The sequence below is a fragment of the Cheilinus undulatus genome, linkage group 18 (assembly GCF_018320785.1).
Source record: "Cheilinus undulatus linkage group 18, ASM1832078v1, whole genome shotgun sequence".
Lineage (NCBI taxonomy): Eukaryota > Metazoa > Chordata > Actinopteri > Labriformes > Labridae > Cheilinus > Cheilinus undulatus.
In genome coordinates this window covers 27,477,549-27,497,192 of record NC_054882.1, presented here as the reverse complement: position 1 = coordinate 27,497,192, position 19,644 = coordinate 27,477,549, and the positions used below count along the sequence as shown (strand labels likewise).

Genomic DNA, 19,644 nt, shown 5'->3' with positions numbered 1-19,644 from the left:
TAGCTGTACATTAGTGGAAATGAGGGGTTACCTGGGGGATCTGTTTCTGAAGCTGAGCCCAGTGCAGCATTCTTCAGAGGAACTGGAATTGCGTGTTAACAAGATCATGGTTAATGTGGTTGATTTAATGTTCATTTGGTACATGTTGTAATGAAATGCTAATATAGTGACTGGATGTTGGATTGCCAGTCTGGACATGCTGTTTTAGGTCAGAGGTTTTATCTGGGATATAACTGTGTCAAGACCCCTTTTAGAAGTAGTAACGCAATAGTGGCTGGCTTTAGCTTTGTCAGCTAAAGATAACATAGCTGCACTAGCTAGGTAGCTAACATAACTACTTAAGATAATGTTGCTAAGTAAGCAATATAAGCTTTAGCAAATGTAGCATAAACTAACGGAGCCATTTTACCACTATAGGCTAACTGACATAGCTAACTTAGCTTTGTTAGCTTCAGCCTTAGCTATGTTAGCTGCGTTAGTGTTTTCATGGAGGACAAGCTTTTTCTTAGCAGATTGTCAGCTTTATTAAAAGCTGTGTTTTTAGGTTTTAACCTTTTGTTATCCTAAGCATTACCTTAACCCACCACTAACCCAACCAGAAGTTTAATTATGTTTATTTTGAAAGCTTTAGCGTGTGTTTCCATCCTGACAGAGCCAGAGTCAGTGGTCTCCAAAGAGGGTTTTCTGAGAGCTGTGGTCTGCAGCCAGACTGTCTTAGGTGGAATCTTCAGATTTAACCAACGGCAGGGGATTCAGATTTGCAAAAGTCCCCACATGATTTAATTTGCCAACATTATTAACAGTCTGTTTCATAGCCAGATTTATTAATGTTTCACCATCATAATATGAGGTTATATTACCTTAAAAAAAGGTTGCATCATGAGCAGGTCACGCTTCTTTGCAGTCAGGTTTGCCTGTTTTAAATTTAGACATTAAAACTTTATCATTATGGTAGACTATTTAGTAACATCCGGTTTAAAAACGGAAAGGCATTTGATTTTATGATTAAAAAATGATTAAAGAATTCTGGAAACTGTAAGCAAAAAATAAAAAACGCTTGACAATATCCGGTTTAAATCTTAAAGAACACTGCTAAGATGAAAAATTACGAACACCAAACAGAAAAGTCAACTTGCACCCAAAGTATTTAAAGTTGCATCATTGCGCAACACAGAGACGATTTGCAGGAGCGGGGATAAATCAGTTTAAATCCTCCCTCCTTTCCCTCCTTGTGACTGGTCCTCTCCTCTGTCAGTCAGGGGGAGGGGTGCACCGCTAATTTCTATATGCCTGCTTGTCAATTTAAGAGTCAGATTGCGTTCTCGTGCGTGGCTGTCAGCAGCAGCAGCGAGCCTCAGTGGACGTCCACAGCGTCGCTCTGGGATTTTTTTTCACAGAACCACATGAGACGCTTGAAACGTGCGTCTACCTGCTTACACTGAACCTCTGGATATTGCTGCCACTTGAAACCCATCCGCACATTGAAGTCTCGTGGTATTTTTTTGCGCCTTTGAAGTGAGCTGCTGGGTAATGAGCTGGAGGCTCATCAACAAACTTTAAAGAAGACTTTCGGAACTTTTGGAATAATCTTGGAGAGTTCATGTGATAACTTACAATCTACAGGAAGCGGACTATTTCTCTGTGGGAACTTACAGAATTGTCCTGAAACATGTTCAGCAAGTGCTCCGTTGTGTTATTGAATGTCCTCTTCCTGGTACGGGCGCTCTCGGCGCACGAGTGCATGCCGTGTAACCTCCGGACATGTCCAGTCAAAGCGCCGCACAGCTGCGAGAGTGGCCGGACCTTGGCGAGGGATCCGTGCGGCTGCTGTGACCAGTGTACCCGGCTGGAGTGGGAGACCTGCGGGGGACAGGAATGGGCGCACGGCTACTGCTCGTTGGGGCTGACCTGCGCGTCTGTCAACAAGACAGGAGCAGCCATAATCCCAGAGATTGGAGTGTGTAAAGGTGGGTACCTGCCTGAAATGAATCAGTACTTTTAGCACTGACGAGGTGTGAAATACACTGTTGATGATCTACTCTAACAAAAGGGATGTAGGTGTCAAGTCTTTTCAGTCCTCTTCTCTGAAGTGGCTTGAGGGTATGACTTTTGAAATGTCAGTTAAGTCCTGCCTGAAGAGACTGTCAGTGTTTACCTTGTCTCCGGCTGCCTGCAGCAGCTCCCCAGGTCTGAAAGGCTCTTGACTGCCAGGAGAGGAGTCATGTTCAGTTGCGCTTTCTTCTCCTCAAAGCTTCATTCACTCTCAGCTTGGAGGCATGACAATAAGTTTGGCAGCAGTGATTTGGCCCTTCAGCTTTAGTGGGCTGTTTGCTGTTTGCTTTACAACTCAAAGACAGATTTATTTTAATGAGAAGTGGGATAAGATAAGACAAAAGTGCCTGTTTGAGTCTGTGAGGGCAAAGTTGTGTGCAAGCCATGGCGTGACAACAATGATGATTGTGTTTTGAACTTGGACCATGCTGTAATATAATAAATATGCTGTCCTTTCTTGTCTGTGGTGTTTACACCCCATGCCTCCAGTGTGTAACTCAAACGTAATAGTTTGACAGCACGATTGCAAAAGTCCCCTGCAGATTTTCAGTCATGAATCCACAGAGCTGCTCTGTTCTACTCCTGCCAAGCAGAGCTGAGCTGTTACACCAGCTTTGTGCTCATTTTACGCACAATTTGAGCAACTTTCAGAACTTCAAAGAAACGTAAAGGGTGTCAGGTTCCTCATGGTGAATGAAGTAGGTAGCAACGGTGTCCCCTGAGGAACAAATAACCACCAGGAGGACCTCCCAGCCTCTCCACCTGCACTGTCTCCTGCTAGTTTCTGGATGATTGAAAAGGACTGACATGACTGTAGCAGAAAAAAAGCAGCTCCCTGTGGGTGTCTGGATCCCCTGACCCTGCTCTATCCATCTGTGGGGTGGTCTAAAGTCAGGGCTCCACCAGGGTCTCAAGCCTCCAAGCCATCCCAGGAGACACCTTTGCTGCTGTTGATTGTGCCTCAGGTACCTGCGTCTGGAGGACATCTCTGCAAATTAACAGCTTTGGAATGAGCCGGAGACCTAATGGCTCCTCTGATTGAGTCGTGCCTCAGCTCCTGTGGCTCCAGAGGCCTCGAAGCGCACCGCTGACCCCTAAATCAGACACTCGTACACACACAAAGCTCAATATCCCAGAGGGTCTAGGTGGGGGTAAATCAACACCTCCCAGTGTGTTTTCAGGGGCCACAGTAGGCAGGCTGCTGGAGGCTGATCCCAGATTTCCCTCCTCAAGCTGCAAGGGTCTTAAAGTGATTAGACCCGCAATCAGGAGTAGGGGGTAAATGTTTCCGCTTTCTGATCCCCTGCTTTTCTTTTCATAGTTTGGATTTTCTGGGTGGTCATAATTTGTTAGTGTTGAGAGAGAGGTGACAATGCTAGGTGGCACATTGCATATTACAGAAGGGTTAATGTGTCATCATGCAGTGCAGACTGTTGATGCTTAAAGGGTTGAAAAATTGTTGGAATATCTCCCATTACACCCATTTTGACCTGGAAATGTTATGTAACATACTTGGATATCATTTAACAGTGGAAGCGTTTAATTGAAGGCTTTGTTCCGATGACATCACATTACTTATAAACGATTAATACGCAAAAACCCAGGCTTTTCAAACACAATACCTGGAATTTGGTCCTTGGATTGGTTAAACCTAACCTGACACATCAGATGGATGTGTTTCACACATCCATCTGGAAAACCACTGATAGACAACATTTGGGAAAGGGCAGAGCCTTTGAAAAAAAACTCAGAGGGTGATTGGATGAATGTCCTGTCACATCTTTGCAGGCCAATCAGAGCAACAGAACACGTGACATCATAGCTGCTACCGAGGAATAAACTCCATATACAACAGCATAACGCTAACCATGGCAACTATAAAGATGTCAGTACTCGACATTTGTCGTTTTGAATAGAAAACATCTTACTGCTGTTTTTTGTTCTCCTTTAATGAAGAAATGTTGTCAAGTTCTGATTAAACTGGCGCTTTAGCAGCATCCACGCTAATATCTTCTGCCATAACTGCACCGGCTTCTTGTTGCTGCTTGCTTACGTCAGGACTCCACCACGCCTGAAAGTACTGCCCCTTGTCACTGATTGGTCCTGTCACTTTCTAACCAGGCCCAGACTGTTAAGACAGGAGCTTTGCAAGATGGATTTCGCCAGTGAGAAACACGGAAACAGGCGAATCAATCTGCTTTGCAAAGTTAGGTTTGACCCTGGTGAGGCTTAAAATCTGGAATCAAATCAGAGCTTTCAAAACATTGTTCAGTTAATATGTGCCATGAAATTGCGCGTCCACCCTAAGATGAAGATGATAAGGGGGAATTAGTAATACATCACCTTCATGCATCCTCATACAACTTACTGTTAGACTACACAGTATCATGATGACAAAAACAGAGAAGATGGTGAATCTTGCATAGACAGATTTATTGTAGGGATGCACCACATTTTTCCAGACCAAGTATAAGTACATTTGAGCTCTCACTGATATAGAGTAGGGCTGGGCAGTTAATCAAAATTTGGATTAAACCACAATTTTGGGCTTCTGCAATTTTCAATATGATATGTGAAACAGTCTATCTGACACGCCAGAGAAGACTGTTTCACATATCCATGGTATGGGTTGTGTTCACATCCATCTGGGCAACAGACCATAGGCAGTGACTGAACCAACATTCTGTCTGTCACATACATTACAGGCAACAAAACATTTCACGTAGTCGGTTGGTGCCACCGCAGGGAGCAAAGTGGGGCTTTTCCACTATGACTTTTGGCTTCGCCGGTCTGAAGCAAGCTGATTTCCTTTTCCATCATCAGTTTAGCCGTGCTGGGCTACTCTGAGCTGCGCCCAGAAGAGCAGGGCCCAAGTGCACCACTGTGACATCACAGTGGTTTGGGTCTTTGTAGACATGTTACAGATGTGTTTGAGTAGCAAATTAATCTTTCTAACACCTGCCAGATTACTAGTTGAAGACAAAGGAGAAACTTTGAAGTAGAACGGGTGCTTCTTCTTGTTATTCTGGCAGAACAAAACAGTCCTTACTGAAGCGCAGATATTTAACGTGAATAACTCAAAACGCCACATCATCAGCTCTACACACGCCCTTAAATGGGTTTCTTGGTTGTCTTGGACAGCAAATCCCCCTGCCATGCTGAGTCAAACCAAGTAGAGCCAAGCCTTTCAATGTAATGGAAAAGCTCCAAAGCTCTACAGGCAGTCATTACTGTTGTTCACCACCAGTGGGGCCAGTTGTTAACTCAAACTCTTTCCTAAGCTGTTCAGGAGAAAACATCTCTTCCAGAAGTAAAAGCTTTCAGTGCATTTTTGCTCTTTTAGCAAAGAAATGTGGTCCAACATCCATAGCATCCATGCTAATCTCTCCTTACAGGCCACCATTGTTTATAGGCTTACGGTACAACTAAACCACGCCTGTAGCTACAGCGTCTTTCACCTGAAATGACACTGATTGGTCAGGCCAGTCTCTGACTGGGAGCAAGTGTTTCAGTTCAACAGCTTTGCAAGATGGACCTGCCAGATGGCAGACATGAAATATGGCCAGTCATTCAGTTGTGCAAGGTTAAGGTTTCACCTTGATGGATGCGTTTCGGCAGGCAGCTCTGTAAGAAAATGCTGTTAATGTCGGGGCAAAATCTCAACAGGAAGTCTACCATTTTGATTGAATTAGTGAAAACATGTTTTGTTTTCTAGGGGTCCCTCTTGGTTCACCTCTTCTGAGGACATTCATTAAATCCCTCTCAAATTTAGTAAACAGCTACAAGAGACTTTGTATGTTTTTTTTTTCACACTGGTATCAGCAGTGTACTCAGTATCTGCCAATATTCAAGGCTAAGTACCGGGATCAGTTAAAGGAAGTGAAAGATGGTATCAGAACATAATTTCCTGCAATATTAAATTCAGCTATTCTCATGAAGCAATTTCACGTTTAGCCTGCAGCAGACAAAAATACGTCCTCTAAAAGAGGAAGCAATGTTGTTGCTTCAAATTGCATTTTAAGTCTTGTGTTTGTCTTGTAAGAACACAGGCACCTGCTCTGAGATAAAGACATCTGTCTTTCACCTTATCGTGTTTGCTCAGTCTCTGTCAGTCACATGAGATCATCCTGTCTTTACAGCTAAATGACTTGTTTTGATGTTCTCATTGTTTTTCTGTGTCTGTCCTCCCACGCCAACTTTCCCCGAGCTCTAGAGGCACTTAACATACCACGTAACAGAATGTCAGTCGTACAGGGACGTTATGTCCGCTGCACTCTTTCACATGCCTTCTACTTCTCCTTTCCTCCGGTATTATCTAATGTTTCAAAGACTTCCTTTTTAGCTCGCTATCAGCCAGAGGGCCTCTAGAGGTCAGCTTTCCCATCCTGGCTCTGGATGCCAAGACAAGCAGTGTTCGTAGCTGAGAGAGGAATCCCCTGGGATGAAGCCATAGTCTTTGGCTAGAGTCATGCCAGGCCAGATAATAGATAGCACAGCCTGGACCAGACCAGAGTCAAGTTAAAGGGGTCTAGACTAAAGCAGGCTGTGTAACTGGGCTGAAAAATAAATGAACAGGACAATATCTCTACTGTGAAACCTTGGGTTAATTGTTTTGACTTCTACCCCTTTTCCTTAATGCCAGATTTAGCGCCCCCACACAGATAGGCACCCCTGCCACCACCACCTTAAATGAAAACACCCTCCCAGGCACAGGAAAGCCTCAGGATGGAAAAAATGTGGACTTGAGGATCATTTTCAGGTGAAAGGAAATCACAGGGAAAATTTTGGTGCTTTCTTGAAAAGGCCTCTTGTGCTTTGCCAGTCTCGCTGGCCGTCTGGGAGAACTATTAACAGCACAGGCTGTCTCAGGTTAAAAGTACCATTACAGCACCTTCACCTCTTTCACAGGCTGCTGTTTACTGTAGTGCTCTTGACAGTCATCCATCACAGAAGAGTTATCGATTACAGAGGATGTGACTGAGGCTGAAGTGTTTGCAGGGATGCTTTCTGAAGCAGTCACATTGATTTAATTCAACAGTAAAATGTTGTCCAATGGGCCTTTTTCCTATTGTAAAAATCTGTTTTAAATGAATCTGGATCAACATTTGTGTTTCATTATTATTTAAAGCATTGTAAAGCAATGGCATGGATGGATTTTCAACTGTTTTCAGTCACTTTGGGTTATCCCATTATTCCTCTAACCCCTAACTGAGAATGGAAATCCAATCCATTTTGAAGGTTGTGCTATCCCCTCACTATGCAGGTATGTATACTAGGGGTGGGCATTATAGCCTCAAAATGATATCATGATATGTCAAGCAAATATGTGACAACATTGTATACCGTATGCCAGTACAATACAGGTGATTGCAGCTTGTGGGGAACAGCATTAATACAGTGACTACATAAAGTATTCACCCCTTTAAAGTGATTGACGTTCTTCAACAGAGGTCCAGCCAGTTGGTTCTAGTAGTCTCACAATTTTGAGTTCAGTGAATGTGTCTCAAGTGATTGTAGGATAAAGACCCGTGTCTGGAAGTCCAGTTGTTGTTTATTCAGTATTCCTGGCTACCATTACACCATAAAAACAAAAGAACACTCCAAGCATCGTAGAGAAAATGTTATTGAAAAGTACTAGTCAGGGAATGGATACAAAAATTTCCAAGGCACTGAGCATCCCCCAGAGTTCAATTAAATCCATCATCAAGAAATGGAGGGAATATGGCACATGTGTAAGTCTGCCTAGATCAGACAGTCACAAACTGAGTGACCGCGCAAGAAGGAGACAAGTGAGAGAGGCCACCAAGACACCTATCACTACTCTGAAGGAGTTACAAGCTTCAGCAGCTGATCAAAGATTTATGGTAGGGTGGCAAAGAGAAAGCCACTGTTGAAGTGAAACTAGAGTTCCCCTAAAGGGCATGTTGGAGAGTCCATGGCCAAGTGGAAGAAAGTTCCTTGGTCTGGTGCTTTTTGGCCATCAGACAAGACACTATGTTTGTCCAACACCAAACACTGCACATCTTCACAAACATACCATCCTCACTTTGAAGCACAGTGGTGGCAGCATTATGCTGTGGGGATGCTTCTCAGCAGCCAGCTGTGGAAAGCTTGTAAAAGTAGAGGGTAAAATGAATGCTGCAAAATATAGGAAAATCCCAGAGGACAATCTTATCTAGGCTACAAAAGAATTACTGGTTTTGTCAAAAAAGCCAATTGATATTGACCGTGATTGATTCATAAAGTAAAAAAAAATGTAAAATATCCAAGGAGGTGAATATGAATCCTGACTCTGGGTCCACGATACAATTAGAGTCCTGATTTTTCTGTAAGGAGATATATATATATATATATATAGTGCTTAACAGATTTACTAGACCACCAGCCAAAGTAAGGTTTATGCCACAGCTACCCTAAATTAACAGCATTGGCAATTACCAAAATCATTTTTTATGTTTCTGCAATGGTTAATACACTAATATGTAGAATCTCTTTAACCAAAATAATATTTTTAATGCTAAAATGTAATTATTATTGTTATCCATGAACTGTCAAATTTACTGATTCACAAAAAATCTGAAAAAAATTAGTAAAGCACATTAATATTTCTTGATTAATATGTCAAATTACAGTTATTTACTTGCATTCCTGATCAGAAAAATGAGTTTTAGTGGTTAAATGTTATGCTTGATTAATTTCTGACTTCTCAGAGAAACCCAGTGAGCCGGCTCAAATTTGGGTGAATTCAGTTTGAAATCCCTCATTCCTGTTCAAAATGGCAAAACGTGGAGAGCTCACTAAAAATGAAAGAGTCCGCATTAAAACACTTCATGATGCTGGATGGTCTTTGAGACAAATATGACAGGTGGTCTAAAAAAATTGTTAAGCACTGTATGTGTGTGTATATATATATATATATATATATCCTTAAAGAGAATTGATACACAAGCTGGGCTGTATCGATTTAAGTCCCACTTTGTTTATATTGATTCTTAGCCGATTCAGGATATATCCTGAACATCCTGATACATCCCTTCAAATAAAGCCATTAAAGAACACAGGCCCTGAAGATAGAGTTTTATGACAGTCTCTACTTGTTTATTATGTTGTCTGCACACTTGGGTAGAAGTGTCACAGTGTGTCTCATCCTGTTTATCCTGTCGGCAATCTTAGCCAATCGGACAACTGTGAAGGAGGCTAATTTTGGGGGTATATGCATGTGTTTATTCATGCTTGCATGTGAAAGGAACACTATAGACCATGTGTACGTTGGGGCCCTTTAATCCCAGGGTTCTGCTGCTTATTTAGCTCACATGGCACTAACAGGACACATTCCTTCCTATCGTGAGGTTTCATCCAAGTTGGAATAAGCCCCAAGCTGCCATCCGAGGGGGTATATAGGCCTTGCTGGGTGAAGAAGGAACAATATGTGGGTATGGTGCGAGTGGCTTTGGTACAGAAGAGGCGTTCCAGCAGCCAGCAGAGATTGAATCCCTGGGAGGGCCCCATGCTGTGGAACAAAAGCAAACAAATGGGCTCAATGGCTGAAGTAGCGTGGCAGGACTAGGAGGGAGGGAGGGATGGCAGCCCAGAAATACACTGGACACTTCAGTAATGTTGGTGCCAGGGCCATGTCTTGCAACATAGCCTGTAAGCTGGCTAACCTCATTACACTTTTGGGAAACAAATCTAGGTTACTGGCACATTTTGGGCTTGTGATTACGTTGTATCTGTAACTCTAGCCAATCTCCTTTTATTTCCAGTAAAATGGGTGACATTGGCAAAACAGCCCAAGTTAAAAGTTTTCTTTCCCTTTCTTTTTCCCTCTGTAGTGCTGCCTGATCACCCAGAGGCTGGTCTGGAGGATGAGCGTTGTCCTTTGATGACAGGCTGCGACCGAGCTGGAGGTCAGTGTGTGTGTGATGCCCGTCACTCCTGCTTGGGCTCTTTTGCCTACCCAGACCAAGAAACCTGCATGAAAGCTGGAAAATCAGGTAAGCACTGCCCCCGCCAATCACACATGTATGTTGAAACACAGATGCATCAGACTCAGAGGGAATAATGCTGTCTATTGAGGGGAGCTAATCCATAACAGATGTGGCTCTGAGGTGACTAATGCTACTTACATATCATAGTGATGACACACATGCTGAAGCTTTGTCAAGTGGGTCCCTGCTCACCCTTGAGTGGTACCATTGTCTGTGACTCATTGATGACGGTGGTTTGTGTGTCTGCGGATGGATGTCAGAGGGTCGCAGGCACGAGCATCGGGACCGACACAGAGAGAAGTATGTGGGACCATCCAACCCGGCCTGCATGTTCTCTGGTTGTAACCTGACCGCCGAGGGCTGCGTGTGTGAGTCTCAGAGCTGCCACCACCACTTCGCCTACATCAACCGCAGCCAGTGCCAGGAAGCCGCAGGTAACCTTCAAATGACCTGAAACTGGAACAGACAACCACACAGCAGCCCAACAGTGGCTTTAGTCAGCTCATGTTATTTAGCATTAAGATGCAGGCCTTTCAACTGAGTCTGACATTATATAACTACAGAGTTCATAACTTCACTTAGGTGTTCTGCAGCTCAAGTTAACAGTACTCTCTTTCTCAGATGAACTCTTGAGAAAGTTCCTCTGCCAAAAGAATCATTTTGGGGCTGAGAAATAAAAACTATGTCCCTGATGATAATTATCTTTAATCTGAGACCAAGGAGCCCTTTAAAGTCACAAGCTGTGTCTTAAACGGCATACTTTCAAGTGGTCCATACCAAGTATGGCATCAAATCAAGTATGTAGGATGTTCTGAATCCATAGTAGGCAATTTTGTGTTTGTGGGAAATGCTGAGATTTAATATTTGATAATTATATGGGAGATCATTTGCTGTGCTCAGCTGCCACATAATGCATAGCACATGCTTTACATGGCAGAGCTTGCCAACCAATAAAATTCCCAGAACTTTATGTAGGTGTTTCAACAAGGATAGCTTGTTCATAGTAGCTCGGATTAGAAATATGCGATTGATGAAGTCATTTGAAGTGACAAGATCAGAATCCATGTTACTTGAGCTGTTCAAACTGATATGAAAAAACAGATTTGATTAACATAAAGGGGCAAAAACGTCAGATTCAGGTCAAATTGGCCTGTAGTATGAACCATCTTGTGAGTGTGTTGCCATGATTTTAGTAAATATAAGTAAAACCAATGTTGACAACCTCAGAGCTGAGAAAGCTCTGGAAGGGTAAAATACAGATGTAAAGACAACAAAAAGAAAAGAGTAAAAGACAGAAGGTGTGTCAGACTGACAAAAAGCAAAAAAAAAGAAAAAGAAGTCTTCATTCCCCAAGAAGGACTTGTTAAGAGAGTAATGACTGAAATATGAAGTGTTGGAGATCCTCAGGCACAGGAAACAGTCTTAGGGGAGTGTTGGATGAATGGCTACCCTGTGCTAGGGATAAAAAAAGTAGAATCCCTTGAACTATGTGAGCTCATTCAGTAATCTGTGTTTACCTCCACTCTTAGCCGTCTCGCTGATTGACACCTCTTAGTGAAAACTGTTATTGGCACAGACTTTAGCTCCTCATTTGGACTGTGAGGTGTCTTTTAGATAGACGGGTGCTAAGTGCTGGCTCTCTCCTGAGTGACATTTGCAAAATAGGACAGAGCTGCTCCTGAGTGAACTCACTGAACTTTGTGTACGCTTTGTAAACCTCATCTGCAAAGCATACACAGACTGGACAAGGCTTTTCTGTCGTTATGCTAGAAAACTTGACTGAAAACTTATAGGAATAAGCTCAGGAGCTGTAGGGAACTGATTAAGTTCAAAGCATGTGACTGTGGCTGCATGCGTTTTTATTCACGTGTTGCCCTCTTTGATATTTCAAAGTCTTTCCTATCTTTGCCATATATTTACAGCTGTTCAGATACACAACAGAATAGCTAGAAATGTGCCATGCATTCTGAAATTATTTAGTGTTTAGTAAAGGTTACTATCAAACATTTATATCTGCAGAGCAGCTTGCCTGAAGACTGTTGCTCATTGGCATTTGGTGCATTATTATCCGGGGTGGGCGATGATTTCTTACGGATGGACTGGGCTGTATATGTAGTTTGTTAGCTTATGCTAACACGTAACCAAAATTGCCTTTAATGAGCTGAGAGAATTAAAATTCCAATATTGGCAATTTTAACTAAAGAAATGATGCATTGTGGGGCACCAATGGCCAAGTGGATGTGTCCAAACACCCAATGTATTACAATATATATACAATACAATAATACACATAAATGGTATCATGGGTCTACTTTCTTTGTAATAAAGGAAAATGCAGGTAAAAAAATACAAAAAAATAAAGGTAATAAAGGTAATTTTTTTTTTACAGTACTGCTTTCAAAAGAACTACTTTCCAAAAAAGAAAAAGTTTCTCATTTTTTAAGAATAACATGCAAATGCATTGTCACTATTACAAACTTAAAGACCTTTGTGTAGGCATTTTTATAAATCATTAAGCACCACTTAATATAAGAAATGTGGTTATGTAATTGCATAGCCTGATATTAGGATTGCAGTTTTGATTAGATTAATCATGCAGCACTACTGCCATTTAGCATTTGGATGGAGTATTACAGAACAATGCAGATGAACAAGTATCTAGCAGAAGTAAACTTATAATCCAGGCTCTCTACTGTGAGTCTTTTTTCCAAAAGGTGTTCTGGAGTACATTTTTTTACAGAACCTATTTTGGTTAAAGGGGATATTTCATGAAAAAAATCTCTTTTTTAATTATTTTTGTATATTAACTTAGCACAGAAAGTTAGGAAATCTGGGTTGCTTCTTGGTGTAAATCTTACACTGTTGAAAAGCCTTGTTATTTCCCTTTTAAATAGTGCCACGTTTGTAAGGAGCATGCATTTGTGGGATGAGCAGCAGAGCTGAGTATGTGGGTTGCACCCATGAAAAATTTCCCAAATCCCAAACCAAACAGCTATTTCCTACATTGACTCTTGTTTAGAGTTTAGTGGATTGGATGATTGAAGTCTGAAGAAACAGTACATATTGACAATTTAACAATGTATTCATTTAATAAACAGTAAACTTAAGGCCGGCTCAGACTACACGAATTCAACCAGATTGAAGCCCGACTGTGATGACGCAGCTCATCGTCAAGACTTGGGCACGATTTTGAGAGTCGGGAATGACTAACGGTCTTGTAGTGTGACATAATTAACGACACGTCCAAGATGCCCCACGACCACGATTCAACAAGACTAGCATGTCAGAATTTTTCGTACATCGTCGTCTAGTTTGACACCCTGACCTGACGTTAACGTCGTGAATCCTGACGTCTAACAACAGGAGAACATGCGCTTCTTATCTTTGCATCATCATTTACAAGATTTACCACTTTTATCTCCTTTTATTCCCTAAAACTAATGTGTACATTTTATTTTATTTTATTTGCGTTATCACATGCATAAGCCAGTCCATATTGTCCTCCTCTTGATACATCCATACTTATTATCCATAATCCAGTCCGTTATTGTTTCTTATTTTCCTTTTTTTGAGCAACAGACCGCTACAATCATACAGAGTGCTTCTGTTGCAGAGTGATTGACACTCTTTGGCCCGCCCCCCCATCAACCTGTGAACTCGCACTCAGTCGTGGAGACAGGGGTGACGTCAGCATATGGTGAGCAGTCAGGATCACTCTTGCAGTGTGGCCAGGCTGTCGGCCAAGACGGGACAAGATTTTGGTCGCTTAGTCTGACATGGTGCTGTCGTGAATGACCAAAAAACTCGTGTAGTCTGAGCCGGCCTTTAGTAGTGTGTGTAAGCACCATTCACAGCAACCTGGCACCTGCTCCTCATGCTGGTCACCAGCCTGGTCACACACTGCTGCAGGATGGCATCCCATTCTTCAACCAGCATTTGTCGCAAGTCATCCAATGTGGTCGTCTTGGTCACTCTGGCACGCCCAAGTGTTCCATGAGGTTGAGGTGAGGACTGCTGGCAGGCAGTTCCATCCTCTCCAATCCCAAATTCTGGAGGTAGTCTCTGATAGAAACCACTCTGTGGGGGCGAGCATTGTCACCTTGGAGGATAGAGTTTGGTCCCAGACTGACTCCAGAATCTCATCTCAATATCTCTCTGCATTGAGATTGCCTCAGATGAAGACAAGCCTCGTTTTTATTTTTTGTGCTAAGCTTGGGTATTTTGGTACCAGAGTATCTGCTGATGTGTAATTAGTCAGCCCAGTCTTTTGCGTGTGGTTTTTCTCTGTCTAAATGCAAAATCTGTTCAGAATCTGCGTTCACTGTGACATCACAGTGGGTGTCAGTATAGAGATACCTGCCTCTCACCTGGTATCTCCACTTAGAGATCTCTGCCTGCAGCTGTGTGTACTTGTGTCAGCACACCAATATTTAAAGAGAGTGGTTCATTAGCATTTAAAGAGACGGACTATTCTGAGAAAGGCTGTTAAGAGCTGGTTTAGACAGGGTCAAAAACCTTCTCTGTTGCTTAATCCATGTTTGACATTTTATTTAGACCACAAGGGGCAGTGTTTAAAGGTGGAGAAGGTTTGAGTTGCTTACTGTATGAATGCTGCTCTCTAAATAAATGTATCCTACCTAACATTAATGGAGGAAAATGCTACAGTGTTTGTGCTGTAAAATAAGCCCATTTAGAGGGTTTTCATGTTTTAATGTAACCGTTCAGGTTCAGTTGCCACTCCATTATAGAATAATTTTCTCATCTTACAGTTTTAGCTCATTTGCTTACAGGAAGTGTGTTCATCAAGCGTATTTGTAAAAGGTTTTACTGTTGTAGTCGCTCATGTCACAATGAAAGATCTACTGTTAGTCCTCTCTGTTTTGTAACTCCTTCACCTCAAATCCAGAGTCCAACAGATGACAGTTTAAACTAACGCAAGTGAAAACTGTAAACAACATTTTTCAGCAGCTTATGAGTTCTCACTGCACCACACACCCACCCCTCTGATGGCCTCTCATTAAGCAACAGCCAACCAAGCAACATGTGTGTATTTGCATGAATGCATGTGGAAATATGCGCACCATGCATTTGTTTATACACCAAATCCCATGTGTGTGATAAACAAATGTATATGGGCATCTAAGCGCGCATCTGCAACTGCGAGTGTCTCTGTGTGATAATTATCTTGTTTGTGTAGATGTCTCGTCTGAGAATTTCCTTTGTCTGTCACTAGGAAGAGCTTCCTCTGCAGCCAGGCCGGGGCTGTGGTTAGGATCTTAAAGTGACTGCTCCATCAACCCCTCGTTGTCTTTGGATACAAACAGTTATTAAGATGTGTGTTAGCATGCCCTGCTAGAGTGTAACAGCAAATATATCCTGCAAACCTACATCTGAAGAATGTGATCACACTTGTCTGCACATGCATAAAAGTGTCCACACACTTGAAAAAGTCCTTTTCAGTCAGAAAATAGACTCATGAGCTCACACATGGTAATAGTTTAGCCTCTCACTTTCTCTGACTCAGTGGTCATGTCGGTTCATCCCTCCGCTGTGACTCACTGACTGTGATCTGTTAAAAGTCTTTTTGCCTAATAGCAGTTGGTGTTAATGTTACCTCATGTTGTTTCAGTGGGATATAATTAATTACACCTTTACAAGATGCTGCAAACTCTCAATTAGAGGCAAATTGTACTCCAGACGAATTACCGTCATGCAGGAAAAGAGGATGTGATAAATGTAGGAGAGGGAGGAGGGAAGCCAGACACAGGAAGATAGGAAATCACAACTTAGACCAACCATTTTGTTGAGGTATTCATGTCAAGTACAGGCTCTGTGGTTTAGGTAGAGAGGTGTTTGGTAATTTTACACCATGAGATGGTTTACATACTTCATTCATGATAAGGCCCCTAACTGCTGTTTAAGAGGAATTCCCCTGCTGCTGCTCACTGACAGGAACAGGCAACAGCGCTCTGTTTGTTATTTAAGAGTTTAGGTGATTCATACAGATGGCATCACTTAATATGAACATCTGCTCGGAGATATTGACGGTTTAAAAGCACTGGGATGCTACAGAAGTCAGGCAGTCTTCTTACAAGTGGACAGATATTGTAGAATAGTAGAAAAAAAGTTTGAAACTTTTTAGGTAATCTGACAATACTGGCAAAAGCTGAGAGAACAAGTCAACAATATCCATATCTCGATTGTCCATATATATATATACACTCACCAGCCTCTTTATTAGGTACGCCTGCTCAACCGCTTGTTAACACAAATAGCTAATCAGCCAATCACATGACAGGAACTCTATTCATTTAGGCATGTAAACGTGGTTAAGGCAACTTGCTGAAGTCCAAACCAAGCATCAGAATGGGGAGAAAGGGGATTTAAGTGACTTTGAGCATGGCGTGGTTGTTAGTGTCAGACGGACTGGTCTGAGTGTTGCAGAAACAGCCGATCTACTGGTATTTTCACGCATTATCATCGCTACAGTTTACAGATAATGGTCCAAAAAGGGACAATATCCGGTGAGCGGTAGATGAGTGGACAAAAATAACCACTTGTTACAACCAAGGTTTGTAGAATACCATCTCAAACCTTGAAGCAGGTGGGCTACAGCAGTAGAAGACCACACCGGCTTCCACTCCTGTCAGCTAAGAACAGGAAATGGAGGGCTACAAAAAGTCTCGTTAGGGTCAGAATTTGGATCCACCCTGCCTTCTATGGTTCAGGCTGCTGGTGGTGTAATGATGTGGGCAATATTTTCTTGGCATACTTTGGGCCCCTTAGGGTGAGCATTGTTTAAACACCTCAGCCTACCTGAGTATTGTTGCTGACCATGTTTGTCCCTTTGTGATCACAGTGTACCCGTCTTCTGATGGCTACTTCCAGCAGGATGAGGCACCATGTCATGAAGCTTGAATAATCTCACTGTACTCCGATGGCCTCCACAGTCACCAGATCTTAGTCCAATAGAGCACCTTTATAATGTGGTGGAACGGTAGATTTGTATCATGGATTTCTAGCCAATAATTCTGCAGCAACCTTGTTATGCTATCATGTCAGTATGGACCAAATTCTCCGTAGAATGTTTCCAACACCTTGTGAAACTATGCTACGAAGAATAAATGCTTCTGAAGGCAAACGAAGGTCCAATCTGGTGCTAGTCCACCATGTTTACTTCCTCAACTTCGCTTTTCTTGTTCTTGACTGCCTCTCATGAGACCATGTTTTTCAAGGCACACAGAAGTAAGGCATTGATAAGGGAATTGTTGCGAATCAGTGTACAAGTAAAAAAAGTAGTTGGATGCTGACCAATAATATTCTAAGGCTAATATTTGAATTTTTAAGTATTTAAATAAGTGTCCTATAAAGGGTTATTTATGATCTCAGAATTAACATTGTAGCAGCCCCTCCCAGTGTCACCCTGTCTGTCTCTTATATCTGTATGACTTTAAGTTTGTTTCATTACAATCAAAAACTCCACACAGGAGCTGTAAGAGGACTATTTTTGAGTGCCAGGATATTTCTGTTTTTGCAAAAGTTGTTCTTTGTTATATCAATTTCTAATACCTAGATCTGAGTTGAGGCTAGTTCCAAGAACCCTTCTGATATCACGTGTTTAAAGATGAACATTATTTAGGTAAGGACACAATAATTAATGGCATTCAGCATGATAATCTCTCTGACTTTCGTGGGTATTATGGGGGTCAATTGGTTGAGATTTCTGATTGTTCTGTTGACTAGTATGCCATTTAAGGCATTAACGAGGGTGAATGCCATACCAAGACAAGGATCAAATCAGGTCTAGATTTACTGATAGTTGAGAAAGAACCGATGAAAAAAGTCCCTCAAAGGTTTCTGGAAGTTCACAGCAGGGGAGCTGTGCCCACCATGATGCCATTGCACAAACTGACCCTGCTTCCACAAATCTACCCACCTATGCCACCCCCGTCCCTCTTCAATCTGCACTCGTGAAAGGACTGTTAGTTCTGCTCGGCTGCAACCTCTTTGTGGTAGAGCTATTACTGGACGAGCCAGACCGCGGCTCGCTGGCGGGGGCGTGAGACGTCTCAGTGGCTCTGTGGCCCTGTTGTACCCCTGCGAGCTGCTCGTTTCCCAGTGTGTGTGTATTTTATACGAGTGTGGGTTGCGATTTCAAAGAGGAAACAAAACTCTTGTGTGGCGATTGAGACAAAGAGCATCCCTTTGAGGCATGCTGGGATTGCTCTCAACCTCAGACCGCCACTCTTGGTCAGCCGCTGACCAATCCGGGCAGCAGAAGGCCAGCAGGGAAAGCCAAGACACACAGATACTAGAGTCTTGAATGTCTCACTCAAACCGTCACTCCTTTTGCTGAAAGTAGACCTAAAACCTCAACTCATAACCTGACCATGAATATTGACCAATCAAAGACAGTGTGACTGCAGCTGAAGCCAAATCATTCCATTTATCATCATCCCTTCTTTTCCAGTCAAGTCTATATGGCCAAAATCCATGCATTACTCATTCCCCAATGCCTTATCATCAGTTTTCCTCACCCAGTGTCTCCCACAGACTAGTTTCTGCATTTATTACATAATGCCTGAGGCATTTCTGAGGTATAGTGTCCTTTGAGTGACAGTGCACGTGACAAAAGTTCCACTGCTTCATGCACAGTGCCTTGGAGCAGGGCACATTCCTCTTTTCCATTTGTATATGGTGCCACATCTAACAATAGACTGCATGGTTTTGATCTCTGTCTGAGGAGTGGGCTCTTTAGATACAAGTCCCCTTATCTTATTGGCCATCTGACAGAGGAAAGGGCGTGTTTCAGTGGAATGCACACATGCTTTGTGCACACAATTATGCAAACTCTTTGTGCACCTTCATGTGGACATTCTCATTACCTAACCCAAACATGCTCTTTCACAGCTGCAACAGCAGCCGAAATCACGTTTTTCATCTGCAAATATTTAGCCAAAGAGGCAGCAGATGAAGGCCTGTCAGCTGCAGGCCTGCTCAAGCTTCTGACCATAGTGTGAAGTTCCCACTCAGTGTTTCTTCCCAGTGTGTGCCTTTAAGCCTGGACCCCCTCCCAGACCTGCTCCACATGCTGAAACACATGGCCAACAATGCTGACTTTCTCAGCTGTAACTTCTGGTGGGCACGGGGCCAGGCCTCCACAGCTTTACATGAGGCACGGCCCTGATGTGTCCCTTTGCGGAGAAACTTTATAAAACCTGAGGACGGACCAGAAAACCCACGGAGGGCAGCTTGACTGAGACAGCTTTGTTCTCAGCTGACTTGCTTCCAAAGTCAGTCGGTGAACAGAACTCACATTGTGCGCTTTTTTTCCATGAGTAAACTCAGGCTGTCAACACAGCCTCCTCTGCCTGGCTGAGCCGCTCTGGTTCGGGAAAGACTGCGCTCCTTGTACGTAGGCTTGCAGAGAAGAAAAAGCCCATTTAGATAGGAGGTGTTTTTCTTTCTTCAATGGGCTGCTGAGATGCCAGAAATATGCTTTGTTTACAAAAGAGGCCATTCTGTGGTAATGAAGCAATTTCCGTATCCCACCTCTTCCAAAACCAGCGTCAGGTTGGATGGTATGATTGTATGTTTTGTTGCA

The 19,644-nt window shown here is 42.7% G+C and overlaps 1 protein-coding gene across 2 annotated transcripts in view; it reads left to right on the top strand.

Moving 5' to 3' along the window:
* Positions 1–1,329: 1,329 nt before the first annotated feature.
* Positions 1,330–19,644, top strand: part of crim1 (cysteine rich transmembrane BMP regulator 1 (chordin-like)) — a 56,552-nt gene continuing 38,237 nt past the window's right edge. The window contains exons 1-3 of one of the 2 annotated variants that reach the window (XM_041813299.1): positions 1,330–1,967; positions 9,885–10,046; positions 10,301–10,474. In XM_041813299.1, the coding sequence (XP_041669233.1) occupies positions 1,670–1,967; positions 9,885–10,046; positions 10,301–10,474 (634 nt within the window). In that variant the 5' untranslated portion in view covers positions 1,330–1,669. The remainder of the gene's footprint in view (positions 1,968–9,884; positions 10,047–10,300; positions 10,475–19,644) is intronic. The other variant, XM_041813300.1, reaches the window with a different exon arrangement.